Raw genomic sequence first — 18046 nt, 5'->3', positions numbered from 1 at the left:
TAACAACGTTTGACAAAACCAGCCCACTTTCAACAAACAGAAAAGTTGACACACGAGCAACAATGGAAATTGTGAAACAAGGTTTGAAGCAGCAATCCATTTCCAACACTATATAGCTGAATAGCCAAATAAGGGTAAAAAATAAAAATAAAGAATGGACCTGTGTTATTTTTTTGTATACCCTGATAAATACAATTCAAAAGATTATCAATTTGGGAAAGAAAAAAAATTATAGTAATTGGTAAGTCTCTCGAGAGATGTCAGTAAAAAGCAATCAAGAGTGGCATTGGCAAGAAATGAAGGAAGGATATATAGATTTATACAGAAGATAAAGGCATAAACAGTTAATAAGAATCAAGAGCTTCCACTGAAACCTTGACTGTTCTTCATCTTTCTCATTTCCATTTCTCTTGTGGTTTGGCGGCTCTGCGCTTCACTGCTCGAACCAGATGGGTTTAAACCATACTCACTTGTAGCTGCACTGTATTCGCTGCTTGCACCATATTCCTGAGTTCCCAGTGCCATTTTTCTGAACTTTTTCATGTCTTCTCTGTACTGTACAGTATCATAATCTGAACTTTCATGAGAACTGTACATGGTGCTGTGTCCAGGTTTGATTCCTTCGTTAAGATCTGCTAGAGACACATCTCCTTCCAAAGCACGCACAACCTGTAGATACAAGGATCATGGTCTCGTATCTTAGGCCAATTCAATATTCTTCATTCTATGTGTAACAAAAAAATGCAAGACATACTGTCCTATGTATGACCTTAGCATATTGATTACATGAAAAATGACAACAAAGTACTTTGATTTACCTGGCTCATCCTTGGTCGGCGCTTTGCTGAATGACGTGTGCAAGCTGCGGCACATGCCACCATTCGTGCCATCTCATTAGGGTCATAGTCATTCTGAAGCCTTGGGTCAATAATAGAGTCAAAATCATCTTCTTCCAAAGCTCGTGTGAGCAAAGGTCTAGCCTGTGATATGATAAAGATGGATTTAGTCAAGAGTTGCTCTGCAGAACCATGTTCTGCTCCAAAACACACACAGAAACCTCTATATTTCTTGGCTACTTGTAACTAAGAAATTAACATATGAATTCATAAATGTATACACAGTGAATTTCTGAGTTAAAAGTAATAATTCCCAGAATCGATGAATGAAATAATACTTACCCAGTCTACCAAACTATCCTCCATGAATGTCTGAGTTTTATCAACTGGTCGCCGTCCAGTTATTAACTCAAGGAGCATGACTCCATAGGAGAAAACATCTGATTTGTCTGTGAGTTTTCCACTAGAAGCATATTCTGGAGCCAGATACCTGTAAGTAATAATTGAAGCACGACACGTGAGATTCAAACAACAACATATTTGTTCCAGATTATTGTTCTTGGTTTTCCTTATAAACTGTTGTTGACACTTGACAGCAATAAGACCGATGAAAATTGACAACAATCACACATGGCACGCCACAGAGACATAAAATAGTCCACTAAAGTTGAAAGTTTGAGAATTTTTTAGCTATGATGTACTCTCTTTATCCATCTCTCGTATCATTAAAGAATGGCGTAAGTTAATTCGTCCATGAAAAGATAGAAAGAAGAAAGTGTGTCCCTACCCAAAAGTCCCCATCACTCGTGTAGAAACATGAGTATTAACATCAGAAGAAAACTTAGCAAGACCGAAATCTGCAACCTGTCAACAAATAAAGAGCAATTCGATCACAAATTCAAATAACATTATAAAAGTGAACAATGGAAGTGAGTTTTATGATTTTTATCAATTAGACTAAATCAGGTAAAACAATGAACAGCTGTTTTATCAAATTGTGCTGTTGTGAGAAAGACATGTGGCAGAACAACACACCTTTGCTTCGAACTTAAAATCCAGAAGGATGTTGGCAGATTTGATATCACGATGGATGATCTTAGGATGACCTGAACGTGCAGAAAATGAAAACAAAGATTTAGGTCAACATAAATAAATTAACAACAGCAGAAGAAAACAAATCAGGGGTGAAAAACATACAATCTTCATGAAGATACGCCAGTCCCTTAGCAGATCCTAAAGCAATTCTTAGTCTTGTGGGCCAATCCATGGTAGGTCGTCCTCTTCCTGCAGTGGAAATAACCACGAAGACCGCTTCCATCAAAAGCATTATGCAAGTGGTAGAAGTTGGTGCTTAGCCAACTTTCAGCAGAAAAGATAGACCAACCAAACAGAATTTTTAAATGAATCTTGTGATGGAAAGCAAAAATCAGGAGTACCAACCATGCAAATGGAACTCCATTGTGTTGTTCGGAACAAATTCGTAAACAAGCAACCTCTGGGACCCAGTGATGCAGTATCCAACCAAAGATACAAGATGCTTGTGATGAACACGGCTAATTATCTCAACCTCAGCCTGGAACTCACGCTCCCCTTGCCCACTTCCAGCCTTCAATTGCTTCACTGCCACCTCCTTGCCATTGGGAAGAATTCCTCTGTGAACATATCCGAATCCACCTTGTCCGAGGAGGTTCGCATCAGAGAATCCATCCGTTGCTCGTGCCAACTCCTCGTAGGTAAAAGTGCTTTTAGAGAACCCCAATGAAATTCCCGGAGAAGGAGGAGGAAGTGGTTCGCCACCTGAATAGTTTGATCCAGACCCGCCACTGCTGATGATAAAAGGAGGCGGAGGTGGAGGAGGTTGAGCAGCATAAGCCGGAGCCGGTGGAGGTGATGGCTTTGGAGGCATCATTGAAACCACATGATCTTGCGGAGGAGGAACATTGTGCTGCCATTGACGCGGCGGACCACCGTAATCATCTAAAAATTATGAAGAGAACACCATCAAATAAGTAATTATCGTTTTCTTCAAGAGTAAGAACAGTTTCTAAACGAAATATGTCTGACATTAAAATCTGCTATTGGAGAAGCTAAATGAAAGAAAAAAAAATCTTTAATGAAGAGTTTGAACAAACTACTCTAATACATTTGAACATCACCAGAAGACAAAGTAAGCAGCCATTCATTTTTTTAAGAATCAGAACAAACAAACAAACCTTAACAACTAAGAAAAAAACTAGAAGCAAATTGTAAGAAAATACATGCTATTAGTTTTATCCAGTTCATAATGTGCTTTCATAAGTAAAAAGATTCGGCAAGAGAATCGACTGAGGAATTAAACATTGAGAACATCTTGAAACCAAGCACAATTTACGAAAAAACTTTAAAATCAATAAAATTAGCAAAAACGTGAAAGGCTTTTTCAGTAAAATTATTAGATCAAATGTCAAAAGACAAAAACAAAAAGCTCACTCACCTTTGGGTCCCCTCAGCGGTTGCGGCGGCGGCGGAGCATAGTACTCCTCGTCGCGTCTTCTCTTCTTCTTCCGACAGCATATGCAAAGAATGCTTAACACAACAAGAACCGCGACTGCCCCCACGGCGATTCCGACCACCACACCAGTCGAAATACCAGACGAAGACGACGGAGGAGGCGAAGGCGTGGTTGGACTCGATCCGGACGGAGGAGAAGGCGAGCTCCGAGACGGTGGACTTGGAGTGCTTCCACCGCCGCCACCGCTACTAGGTGGCGATGGTGTAGACCCCGACGGCGGTGAGGGAGGAGAACCAGACGGAGGCGAGGGAGGAGAACTCGATGGTGGAGTGGTTGACGGCGGGGATGGAGTCGAAGGAGTAGACGGTGGAGGAGCAGACGGAGTCGACGGAGGTGGCGAAGAAGGTGTCGCCGGCGGAGGAGCGGAGGGAGTCGCTGGGGGCGGAGATGACGGAGGTGAAGGTGGAGGTGACGACGGAGTCGCAGGAGGAGGTGCCGAAGGTGTGGCGGGCGGTGGTGCCGACGGGGTCGACGGCGGAGGCGCGGTGCTGTTGGACGGCGGCGAAGACGGCGCTGGGGCTGTTGACATTGCTGAGAACAGCTACAGAATCAAAAAGAATTGAGATCGAAACACACAAAGAAGCTTGGCAAGGATTAAGGTCGAAGAGAACAAGGTTTATACTTATGTTTAATTCCCTCTCTCTCTCTCTCTAAAACGGCTTAGAGAGAGAAAAAAATGAGACAACGAAGAATGGTTTGCGTCGAAGTAAGAAAGCGTTTTATCTGAAAAAAACCGTAGATTCTCTTTCTCACCTATCACCTTTGAAGCTGCTCCTCAGTCTCACTGTCACTTTTTTTTTTTCATTTTTTTTATTATTAATTTAAACTTATTGGTTGAGCCAACCAGCGAAGACAAACGGGTAACATGGCCCCACACGAATGCGCCGCGGACACCTTCTTCTTACAGTTAATTAATTAATTAATTTAATTAGTTGTAAGATATCATTTGTTTTATTCATGTAAAAAAAACGTAATTATATAAAATAAGTTCTAAAATAATTTTAATAAATTATATTTTATTTTATCTATATATTACATGACAATCAACTTAAACATGAACTAAAATAAGAAATAAGTAATTTAAATTTAAAACAGAAGGCATTGGTACATTGCGACGGTTGCTTTTTTTTCTTTGCCGGAATTTGTTTGCATTTTCGTTTGCAATTAGTTTTCATTATCGGCAAAATAAATCATTTCCGATATATAATAACAAAATCCAGTTATTGGATTTTCTACGCGTCGATAGTTGAAAAAATGGGTTAATTTTGTTTAGAAAAAATAATTAATTAAATATTTAATAGTTAATATTTAAAATTAACGTATGGGCGTAACCGTGTTCCCAGTCCTACGTAAAGTCGTGAAGAAGAAGACAAAGTCCAGCACATGACAATTGCAGACTCAAATATCATAATCAACAAAATCAACTTTTTATTAAATAAATAAATTAAGGTACGTTTGAATTCGGTATTCAACCGTTAACACACTCTCCGCTGCAAAAAGCGAACTCATAAATAAAATATAAAAATAGCTACCAAATGAAAACCTCTTCCAGTGTTCCGTTTCCGGTTTCCGCAGACGGTGTATATATATATTCCCAAATCTCGTATATTTAAAATTAAAAGTATGGTTATAATTTTATTTTTAAATAATTTTTGTCGGAATTAGAAAACAAAAATAGAGTGTTAAAATCCGTAACGTGTTTATTAGTTAACGCCGTAATTACAGGTCTTGAGCCGTGAAATCGAAGAAGATTGAAAAAAATGATAGTGTTCCGTTATGTTCCACGTTAACCATAATTTCTTACAAAGTTATGAATTTAATTAATGGTCTTAACGTGTTCATTGAGTTTAGCATTAATTTTCCTTCCCACTTTAATTACTAATTAAAAGATATTAGCAATTACTGCTACTTACCAATATTAATAAATATCAAGACACCGTAGTTTCAATTTGAATTTGAATTCTCTGCTGATTCACTCAGTTGGTGCTTAAATTCAAATGTCAAATGTTTAATTTTTTTTTTGTAATCAAGCTATTAAAGTTAATTATTCACCAACACTCATTAACATGGGGAATAAATTGGACAAAAATAGAGTAGATGTTCTTCTTCAAATGCTATTTCTTTTATATTTAAAGAATTTAATAATAAACCACTTGTTTACAAAACTTATATAATTATTAAATAAAATATTGAATGTGAAAACTAGTTGTTTAAACTCGATTTTATTATAGGGTTATCCTCTTATGATTGGTTAATTGATACTGAGTCAAATATTAGGTAACCCATTCTGCAGAAAGAGTAGAATTTTTTTTAATTAATATTTATAGTAGCTGTTACTCTAAGTAAGAGTTAAATAAGCAGCTGGATCACACTATCGCACAACGCAACAAGACATGGACATGTTTATTCATAAAATAAAAAAGAATAAGATAAATTACGTTTATACAAAATCTTTGTGTGACATAAAGCACAACATAAAGAGATAAAAATAAAATAGAGAAAAAAAATAACAATATTTTGCAGCATAATGACAAATAAGTCACTATTACCTTATATTAATTTTTTAAATTATTTTTTATAAGGAGAAGGACGACTTACATGCTTGCATGAATAAAATGGTTGAAGACACTTTGATTAATATGATAAGAGACATTCAGGTATTTATTTATGCAGTAAATTAAATCACAACTAAATAATAACATATTAAATGTAATTAAGCAAGTTAAAAAATTTAAAACAAGATAAATTTATAAATCTTAAGTCTAACAAATAGAGTCCATTAGATATTATATATAATCCTTATTCACGAGGTATATTATTCGATATTAAAATATTTTGGTAGACTTTTTCATTGAATATATCATAATTTCATTAAAATATGACATATCGACATAGTAGGATAAAAGATATATTGACCTGAAAAAGTAAGAAAACAAATAAACCCGTATAATTATGGATATTTCCATTCAATAGAAACAATTTTTAACGTTTTTCATAAGGAATACTTTCATATTTAAATTAAAATTAAATCAATAACTAGATGTATAAATTATTTAAGGTGTATGTAAATTAAACACTCTACTTTGTTGTAATAAAAACACTTTACTACATGACAAAATATAGTTTCTCTTCCATTTAGTTTTGTCCGTGAATTATTTAATACTATTTAGTGCGAATTTTATATAACGTAATTAGAATAACAATGCTGATGATATATATATAGTGATTGAACTTGCTTGAATTTAAGAATAATTTATTATATGAGAAAATATGATAAAATCAGTAACTTAGAACATAAATTAAGTTTACATTAAAAAGTCCTAAAAGAGTTTTTTTTAAGACAAATTGGAAAGTGTTATCATACTATTTATATACCATATACTCATAAAGTTGTGATAGAAAATGTCGATCAAATTAAATTATCAAATGAACATTTCATATGGAAAAAAAATAAAAACATGTAATTTAAATTAAAAAATATTTTTTTAGAAAACTAAAAATACATATTTCCCCCAAATATAATAAACTAGTTAAGAGTTCAATAAGTGATTATCTTAACTGTAAACTTTTTATGTTTCCTAAATACTTAATGATTTAATACTTTTACATTTTATAAAAATAATGATTTTTTTTAATTTTAAAATATAATTTTTCTTTTTTCATATAAGTAAATAAGAAATAAGATTATAAAAGCCAATTAGGCTTAATAATTGCTAAACCTATATGATCAATACCAGTATTCTGCATTTTCATTCCCTGGAATGATTACATAAAGCTGAAACAATTAGTATTTTAATTAATAAGGTCAAACTTAATATAAATAGATGTTAAGTGTTTTCTATCAAGCTTTATTTTTTTCTTTTAATAGAGTCAAACTTAATATATGTATATTTTTTTTTCTCTATGAACTATTTAGTTAACTATCTAAAATAATACACCTTCTATGAATATTAATTTTTAAAATAATTATATTTTTTTCTTATATTAATGTTGAATCTTATTTCTGTTATTTATTTAGTTTGAAATGATTAGTTGTAATAAAGTTGAAATAAGTAGTCTTTTGAGTAATATAGTTAAATATAAACAATTGATAACTGATTTTTTCATAATCAATCATTTTGTGTAATGTATAATTAAAAAAAGAATATTAAAAGATGTAATCTAATGCTTAGATGTTTTCTATATTTCAAAAACAATAACTATTTAGTTTAAAATTATCTTTAGAAAATATATAAGGAAAAAACACTTTTAATTATAGGGTAACAATGGAATGATATACTTTTGTATTTATTTGAGACATATTATAAAAATAAGACAGATATAAAAAAGTAAATTTTTGTATTTTTGAAAAAAAAAATTTAAATGAATATGTAAAAGAAATTATGTGTGTCAAAGGTAATATACAAATAAACTTAAAAAAATGATATTTAATACATATAAATTTTTATTCCCTTCTTTATTAAAAAAATATAAAATATTATTTATTTATGATCATTTTATCTTGTATTATATGTTAAATGAATATAAAAAGGTATTACCTGTTATAGAAAAAGAAAAAAAAATAATATCAAATTAATGTAAAATATTGATAATCACTTCTTTTGGTACAAATAATATTTGGTACACATAATATAGAATAGTTTGAATGAGAATAAAAAAGAGGGAAAAAAATGTTGAACTTCTATTATTTTCTTCGATTTAAATTCAAAAAATAATATGTTTTTTTTCTTACATATAAGTGAGTGTTACTTATTTTAGAGATAGTATTTACTCTGCTTAATCCAAAAGAAAGAAAAAAAAAACATTTGACAGATATTTGCCATATCAGCAACTCTGCAAGTTATGACAGACAAATAGAAACAGCAGAAAAAAAATCATTTGCATGACCAAAAAATGGTTAAAATGGAGGTGGAAATTTTGTCTTTTTATAAATAGAAAAATAATCAACGGAGTTAAAGATGGTTTTTAAGTTGACCAAAGAAATAGATTGACAACGATTGCATGACCAAAAAATCTGGAGTAAACGTTACAATTAATCCATTTGTAATATTTTCAAGAGAATAACAATAACAGAAGAAAAAGAAAAACACTGTCTATGTGCTGTTTGTGAGTGGAAAATGCATATTCAAATCAATTTTGCAGGCTTACTGAGGAATTGGGATTTGAGAATATGTTTTGTTTGACTTTGAAATTTTCCCTTTTGTAATGCTTCAGACAGCAATACATAACATATGTAAGTATTGCATGGGGTTTCTAGAAATGTAGCAAATGTTAAGGACGTTTCAACTTGGCTTAAAGCTAGGAAGACATGAATATAATATTTTCTAAAATGATCAAACTTAGTTTGAATATCAAGAATGCAACGTGTGAGGACAATCACATAAGAATTATCCAGTTTTATTTCTCACAAAATTACTTTTCTATTTTAGAGAGAAATGTATTTCCTTTTACCACCAAACCTTGTACATTTTTTTATTATTAGAGGAGTTAAAGAGTTTATCAAGAACAATTTAAATAAATAAAACCCACTTTATGAATATGTTTGTCTCAAACAGCTACCGAGATAGAAATAGTATTAAATATTATGATTTGCAATATGTATTGTTTAAATATAAATAATAATGTAAAATTTCTGTAATAATTATAATAATAACAAATATTTTCATTGATTAATAATTACTATATAAAAAAAATATTATGAATCTTTAAAATTAAGAATCTTTAAAATTAAGAATCAATATTTGACAAAATATTTGATTATATATAACTGTCGTATTAAAAAAATTAATATATATATATATATATATATATATATATATATATATATATATATTTATTTATTTATTTATTTTACGTGACCTAAAAATTTTTTGAACATAATTCTTGTTTTTTATTTACTTGTCTTATAAACGTTTGCAGGATTTCTTTCTCACTTCTCTTTACATTCACAACTTTTGAATCTTAGTTTTTGATTCCTGATTGTTAGTTTTTGGTTTGTGGTTCTCAATTTAGACCAAATTGAAAATATCTACAAAATGAATATTTTGATGCTCAAATAAGTAAAGGATTAATACGTAGGACTATGATCTTATTACTACACAAAGTTAACATTTTGTCCTAATTTCTTTTCTTATTTGTAGGGTGATTGGTGAACTTTTCACTGTTGATGGATTAATGAAGACTAAATTTTGTCTTAACCTTATTTTAAATTACATTTACTTTTAATCGTCACCATAATTAGTATTTTACATAGATTGAGCCTAATATTTGTTTGATTCAAGACATTGTCTTTGATTCCTTATATGATATGATGTCAATAATTGTTTTAACGGAAAGTTTTTTTATGCTATTACAGAGACAATTATGACAATAACTGATATCAGGACCAAGAGAGTTCATATACATATGTGTATGTATGTTTATAGTTATTTTAGAAAATAATTTAATTGGCTAAACTAAAATCATTTAAATCAAAAAATAAATAATTAAGAAAAAATATCTCAATTCCTTCAACAAGAACATTGAAAAAGAGAAAATTATAAAAAAACAAATCTTATTTTAAAAAAAAATTGGAATTTTTTTAAGGTGATTTTAACAATGTAACCTGTACTACATCATTTAGTTGGTTAACTCTCAAATATGGTGCATAACAATCACCCAACAGATATCCCAAGGCTACCTAGCTTATGAGTCTCAAGTCTAACTTTGAGCTTAGTTGTCGAGAATACAAATAAGACAAGGTCAATAATAGAGCATAATTAAATAAAGATCAAAGATAAAATATAGTTTAAATATAATTAAGTCAAATTTAGACCTTACTTAATCATATGAATATTATTATACCTAACTAGAAACAATATAAATAAGCAGTGCATAAGAATGAAAGATTAACTAGACGAAAGACCTACTAACTTTTCCTAGTAAGGTCGGTAGCCTTAACATAGTAGGACATCGAGTATTAGGAACTGGATATCCCAATTTGGATATCAGATGCTGATATCTCTTAACTAAAAGTGTAGATATGAATAGTCCAAGGATTAAAACTCGTGGTTAGGCTTTGATAGGTAATTGGGCCAATGAGTTTCAAAGTTGATGAGCCATATAAATGTGGCATATCTAGTTAAACTCATAGTCCACAAGGTAAAACCCTATAAAGAAGCTCTAACCAATTACTAACTTGAGGGTTGAAAGAAAAACCTTTTACAGGATTTTTCTCCCTTGTAACCATATTTGGATTAGTGGAAGACGAATATCGAATACTAGAAGACGAGTACCGAGTATTAGAGGACGAGTTTTGAACAACGAGAAGGACAACACGTGGAACAAAAATCTTATATTTAGTCATAAAAGAACAACTTCAAACCTTATTAACACTATATCTTTAATAACAAACTTGAATAAACATTAATTTAAATAGTACTTTTACAAATAGATTTATCAAAATTATTAATAAAAAACAATCTAAAATAAGAAAAGTAAAATTTTGTAAGAACGTTGATAGAATATTTTAATTATATGATGTAATATATGTGATAGATTATATATATATATATATTATAAATTTTAATTTAAAACTCAAAGATTAAGTAAGATATAAATAAAAAAAATTGTGAAACAGAGAAAGTAAAAAATGATTTAATATATTTTTCGTTCTTATACATTGATAAAAACTTATCCTAATCCTTCTAATAAATAATGTATCTACTTGATCTATTCACTTGTAGATAATTATGATAGAAATCCATACTTACCGATATTATTAATGTTTAACCTAGATAACTAACATTTTCCACTCTCCACTACACACGTATCTACAAACTTCAAAATTAAAACCTCAATTCAATACATTTGAACTACTAATTTATTGATATTTTAAAAGCTGTGATGATGTAGTAAAAAGATTAGATGGAAAAAAGAAGTAAGAGTGTAATATTTCACGTACTCTTATGATAAAGAAAAGTAGGTATGCATTAAAATCGAACATACGGAATTTCAGAGAAATGCTCCCGACAGTGTGGCATTTCATGTCTGACAGGTTGTGAACCTTGCTCTTTTTTTCCATGTTAGTTGCATCAGTTATTAGACATATAAAACGAAACATACAGAAAAATTAAATACTAATAAAAGTGATTAAATAACATACCAATACCAACAATTATTTTTTTTATTTTCTTCTGTCATTTTCTGCTGTGCTGCTCTCATGTAAAATGGGAACGGTACTCAGATTAGACAAGCATATTCACACCTACATATAACATTATAATTAGATTTATCGAGAATGAAATTTATTAGAGACATATAATATCAATAAAGTATGAATTCAATTATATAAAAGGTTGAAATTATTTTTTATTCAAAATTTTAAGATAATAGATTAACGTTAGTTTTATATATTGTTTTATTCTTTCGTTTTATCTAATATAAAATTTAGATTTACATTTAAATTCTCAACACCAATTTAAATGAAATTATTTTATTAAAATATATTTATAATATATAAAAATGAAAAATAAATAAACTGAGCAGAATCACATTGCCACATGGGGAATGAATTATTATATTTTGTGTTCCAACCTCTCTCATAATTTGTGCCGTGACATTCGTCTGATTTTGACTCTATGGACCCAACATGTTATGCTCAACCATTTTTGTTTTAATTTCTTTCTTTATTGTTTTAGTTTGTTCCATGATTTAATTATTCTTCATCGTGGATTATCAATACCAAAATACAAAACGTCAACTTTCTAATTATTATTATATTTTTTTCTGATTTTTTCCCCAACTTTATTCAAAATTCGAAGCAATTAGAAATTGAATTGCATGTGTTCCAACTATTTGCCCTAGCTTTTCGTAAAATAATGGAGATTGAAGCTGGAAAATAAAAGAGATTCGTTATTTATTGGTTCAAACATAATAAACATTTAGGTCAACGTAATAAATTTAATCTTCTGATATTCGTGATTAATTAACATAGTGTTGGAAGAGATCCGTCGAATTAATGTTATACTATTTTTTTTTAGTTCTAAGTTTAATTTTCTAAAATAAACTATCGAGTACTATAATACCTCATATCGTATGGGCTATATAGTATGCATGGTAATTAAAGTTATGAACGTTAAAATATGTATTAGTAAGTTAAAGTGTAATTATTTAAAGTAGGTTTTAAAGGTCTCACCAAATTGTATTAAACGTATTAAATTAAGGGTTTTTCTATGTTTAGAGTTGTTTATTAAACTTATATTATTATTTGCTCGCGTATCAAATAAAGTTATACGAGAAATAAAAATGCTACATACTAAAGATTATATATATTTCATAAATAATATAATCAGAACTCATTACAGATTGAACAAACTTTATTTGGATTATGAATCTGTACTAAAAAATCATAATAAATTTAAAGATAAATGAATACAAATATTAAAAAAAAATAAAAATAATTTTAAAAAATTGTATTAAATATGACTTATCAAAATTAACATCTAATATTACAAATTTTTAAAATTTTGATTTTAAAAACAACAGGGAAAATAGGATTCACAAAAGTTAGTCTTAATTGACATTTTATATAGAATGTGGTGTCAAATATTTTATATGAAAAAAAAAAATCCAACATTTGATGCCTTTATCTTTTATATTAAGATATGTGGTTGACATGAAAGCATTAGCCACAGTATGGGAAAGCAAACATAAATTCTTTATTCTTGACACTTCACTTCCTCTTAGTGCTTAGTAAATTTAGAATCTAAATAATAGTTGAAAGAGATATTTCCCACTCCAAAAAGATAACCTTTTTTGAATCTTTTTTTATCTATAGCTAGCAACTAGGTGTATTATAAACAAAAAAACAAAAAAAAAACAAAAAAAAAACTACTTTATAGCCATAAAAAACAAAAAGTAAGTTAATGTCACAAACCAAGGTATATCATAGTATATGCAATAGTTCTAAATAAATTTTTTTATTTCATTCTATATACGCCTCCACTTCATAAATTTATAGAAAAATCCGTAGTTGTTTTAAGGTTTAATTATGCCTTTATGTCTTGAATCTAGTATAACTCTAAATTTGATTCCCTAAGTTAAAAAAAACATTTTGTAGTTTCTTAAATTTCATATATGGCTATAATCTCTAAACAATCAATATAATGTATTAAAAATCATTTTAAATAAAATATATTAAAATTAAGAGATTAAAAACATAATTATATTTGGAAATACGATTGTACATATCCGCAAACTCAATATTATTGTTAGTTTGATATAATTTGAGAGATACAATAGTAGAATGTCCATTATTGTATAATATGTAACTAATAATTATCTATTCATTATTATTTGAAGAGACATTATCATAATCATTAATATATTATTTATATCTATGGACTTTAAAAGGTTTATAAAAGCATTCATTTCAGATAAAATATTCACTCAATACTTAATATTAGTTTATATTTTACATTATTGTATGGAGTTGAGTGTCAAAAAGTCTTTATACATAAATTTTTCATCCACTTTTATTTGCTGAGGCTAGACTATCATTGTTCTTCCTCTAAGGTTTAGACATAAGAAATCTTTCATGATTTTGCTTCATCAAATTTTAGATAAGAAGAACGATTATTATAAATGTCAAAAAGTAAATATACAATTAGAAAAAAAAACTTAAAGTATGAAATAGTAATTAAAACTTTTAAGTATAAACAAGGATCTCCGCAAAACAAAAATTATAAAAAACATTTTGTTACTTCTCTTATGCTTTTGTCAAAACATAATTAAATGTCTATTAATTAAGGATAACAAATGAATTCTTATTGTCAGTATTGACTGAACCTATTTTTCCATTTTTATAAAAAATCTCCACATGATTGTGTATGGTGTGCATAGTTGTTTCGTTCTTTGTCTTGTACACGTTCTAATACACACTCATTTGGTTCCTTAATTTATTAAATAATCCAAAACTTTTATCAATTTTTCTTGCATAAAACATATATTTTATGATTTTTATTCTTTTTTATAATTAACTACCTATCCTTTATCCAATTGTTCTTTAATACTTTTTATTATATTTTAGATGATTATAGTTTATTTCTTTATATTTAATACTAAAGAAAATAAAATGTCTATTTTTTAACATTAAATACTTTATATCAATATGTTTTCTTGTTGTGGTTTTTATTTTTTATAAAAAAAAATATTTAATTAATATTTAGAATATTAAAGTGGTGAATGAATGCATGTATACTTAGGTATATGTATTTTCCATGAAAATTAACATGACACAAATTTCATACGAGCATAAATTTTTATTTGAGAAATTGGAATTCCCCAGTCAAATCCACACATTACTCAAACCCTCCCATTATGCCTAGTGCCTATACTTTTATATCAATCGAATAATTTGGTTTTTAAACTTTAAAAAACCATATCATGCTTACATATTTTATAAAATTCAAGAAAAACATTACAGACATCATTGTATAACAAATTTAGACTGATTACACAGTAAAATTCTTCATTTGAATGAATACTCCATTTGACGTTTGAAAAATTGAAAGTAGCTTTGAGTATAAGCTGAAAGCAAGTGCATGAAAGAAAGTAAGATGAGAGGTCCACCACTGAGTTGATTATAACCCTACATGGATCATGCTTATCCGAAGAATATATGAAGGAAAAACCCCACTTTCCATGTCTTCTTGGGTAACCCTAACATATTTCCATGTCCACAGAAACACACACATGCATGCTTAACTGGGGCCACTTTCAAACAAAACCGAGTTCAACGAGGTACAACATGTATTTATATATTATAGTCGAATGTCTGTCTTCTATCTTTTTCTTCTTTCCTCTGTTAGATAAGGGTTTTTTGTTTGTTGTTGAGCACGTTGGGGTGAACGTGAAAAAATATCTTTATTTTAGCTTTGTTTTTACTTTGAATCTTCCTTATATATAACTATTTTATTTATTTATTTATTTTCTGTAGTGTATGAAGCTGGCATATATGCCAATACCAAGACAATACTGTTGTCATTTCATGAAGCGCTCCAACCATAGCCAGGGTATCCATTTTTGTATGATGCTTTTAAGGCATAACCACCAATGTGAATGTGATCCTCGTTTGAACAGATAAGATTCACTCACTAGCTTCCTGTTTAAAAAAAGTGTTCTAATTCGAAAAATATTTATAATATATAACTAGCTACCATCATCATTATACAAATTAATTTAACAAGTAGAATATATCTTAATAAAATTTACTGTGGGCTAGTTTATTGTTTCATTCATTATCAAATCGTTACTGTATTTTCTATTATTTTTTTTATCTCAAATACGATATGTATATGTCGTAATGTAAAAAAAATGTTGAAAACCTGCGTCGAGTAAAATTAATATATGATTATATATATAAAAAAAATACAATCATTATATTATAATTCACCTCTTAACAAAGTTTAAGAGATTATTATATGTAAGGTTGTATTCAATATATTATTTATTTTAAATTTAACCTTAACTATTACACCATTTATATTTATTAAAACAAATGACCTTAACTATGAGGTCCGTCTTTGAATCCACATCTCCATTTTCCTTAATTTAAAACAAACAAAAAAAAGGAGGGTTTTAATTATCTTTGAAAATCCTTAGTTTTTAAAGTTCAAATAGTTTAAAGTCAAATTTATTTAAACTTAAAAGTGGGAAGTGAAAATGGTTTATTTATTTATTTATTTTTACCATTATTATTGATTTTTGTGTACTTGGAAAAAAGTGTTTGATAAATTGAGTATTCCGGAGCAGTGATTAGCGGAATTTGGCAGAATGCATTGTTGAGTCATTCACTTGACTCGGTTGTGTCAATTTCATTTGCCCCACTCCACATGCCAAATGTCACGTGTCATTTTTACACTTCCAAATTTTCATTTAAAGTCTGAAATTACAGTAAAGAAAGTAAAATATATATATATATATATATATATATATATATATATTATTCTTATACGTACAAAAATTTTATATTCTTTATATGTATTCTCCTTTCATACTTCTAAAAGGTTTGAAATTGAATCTAGACTTAATTTGTTTTATTTTTTCTGAAAAAAATAGTCAATTTTATCGATAAGTTTAAATTTTTTCAATTACCTTAAAAAAAGGATTAATTTGATTATGTTATTAGGCATCACATTAGCAAAATATTGTTATAGTGAAGAATAGTGTTATGTTAAATTATGAGCTTTTATGTCAATAAAAATGTCACATTAGGATTCAAAATAAAAAAATACATTAAAAAAGTTATATATTTATAAAAATATAATGAAAGTTGTAAGTCTTAATTATCCGGGTCAAGCTTTTGGTTCGAGTTATTTTTAACTTTTGAAACTTTTTTAAATTTTATTTTTTTATTCTTTTTCCACCTTTCATCGTCTTTTACCGTTTTCCTCCATTTATTTTTATCTTTTACTACTTTCCTTCACCAAACATAAATTAAAATAAAACAATTATACAAAGGTTTAGCATATAAAACCAAATTACTAATTAAATATTCTTTTGTCTGTTATATAAGTATTTCAAGTGTTAAATATAAAAAAAAGTATAGTAATTAGGTGATATTTTTTTTTAGTAATATTAATAATAAGATATTATATCAATGCGATGTTCTTTTTATTTTCACAATAAAAGATGAGTTACTTACATAGATTAAATTTTGAAACTAAAAAATAAAAAGTAAAAAAATTGTACACGATGTAAAGTTTCTTTGTTTGAGAGATGGCCCTTGAGCCAGCCATTCAAGCACGAAATTGCAAACCTTTTAAATCACTTTTTTTTTTGACAAAAGGTTGGATAAATTATTGATTTTTTCTATCCTAATAAGAAAAATAAACAAGTATTTTCTTTTCTATGACGTTTAAAATAATTTGGCTTTTAAAATTCAATCCTGAAATGGAATTTTTAATATTTTAATATTATATCTAATTGTAAATTTTTTTAAAAACATAATTTTTGTGGTATTTACAATTTTTAAGTATTGAAAAACATATTATAATATTCAATAAAAAATTAAAACTAAACAACACTCAAATAAGTTTCAATTTCTTAATCTGCTATTCTTTTCAGCTTCTTCAATTCCCATGAGTTTAATATAAATATCTGTCATTCTAAAGTTCCCTTTCAATCAACCTCCTTGTCACACATGATTTGGTGTTTATATAATTGATTTTGAAGCATTAAATGTGATGAAGATATGCATCCAGATTAGTCTCATCCACATATTCCATAAAGATCATGAAATTTAGTAGGAATGCAGCAACATCAAATTGCCCATATCCTCACCAATCACCTTCGTTGTAAAGATTTACATATAATCATTGAAATACGAGAATTTGGTGAGGGAACAGTGTTATTATAATAAGGGAATGTTAGATAAGAATCACATGCTCCAAATTATTTATTTCATCTCTGAAACAATCCTGCCTTTAGTCCATGTTCCTTGTCAGAATACATGTGATAAACTGATATCAGCATATTTCTGGAATTAACGCATTAAAGAAACTGTTGGATAATGTTCTACATGATCAGCCAAATTCTCCAAAAAAAAAGAAAATAATCACTGACAGAATATATAGAACACTGAGAGCACAGAAGGAACTGGTATTGAAACAACACAACA

General features: G+C 28.6%; 1 protein-coding gene across 1 annotated transcript; it reads right to left on the bottom strand.

The window, feature by feature from the left end:
• Window positions 1-148: 148 nt before the first annotated feature.
• Window positions 149-4104, bottom strand: LOC108345849 (proline-rich receptor-like protein kinase PERK1). Its single transcript, XM_017584671.2, has 8 exons — window positions 3310-4104; window positions 2277-2813; window positions 2034-2120; window positions 1872-1942; window positions 1624-1700; window positions 1179-1326; window positions 819-980; window positions 149-669 (listed from the first exon to the last, which is right to left on the bottom strand). Exons 1-8 carry the CDS (start codon window positions 3914-3916, stop codon window positions 355-357), a joined length of 2004 nt encoding a protein of 667 aa, XP_017440160.1. The 5' UTR covers window positions 3917-4104; the 3' UTR covers window positions 149-354.
• Between the last annotated feature and the right edge of the window lie 13942 nt (window positions 4105-18046).

Source organism: Vigna angularis, chromosome 8 (genome assembly GCF_016808095.1).
Source record: "Vigna angularis cultivar LongXiaoDou No.4 chromosome 8, ASM1680809v1, whole genome shotgun sequence".
NCBI lineage: Eukaryota > Viridiplantae > Streptophyta > Magnoliopsida > Fabales > Fabaceae > Vigna > Vigna angularis.
The sequence above is the reverse complement of the archived record's forward strand: the minus strand, read 5'-3'. Positions and strand labels throughout refer to the sequence as shown.

Excerpts from the sequence above, each read along its gene's own strand:
- LOC108345849 (XM_017584671.2), bottom strand. The coding sequence starts at position 3,916 with ATGTCAACAGCCCCAGCGCCGTCTTCGCCGCCGTCCAACAGCACCGCG. Across the intron at positions 2,814-3,309 it reads ACCGCTGAGGGGACCCAAAG|ATGATTACGGTGGTCCGCCG; the intron begins GTGAGTGAGCTT and ends CATAATTTTTAG. Across the intron at positions 2,121-2,276 it reads AATGGAGTTCCATTTGCATG|GAAGAGGACGACCTACCATG; the intron begins GTTGGTACTCCT and ends TTTCCACTGCAG.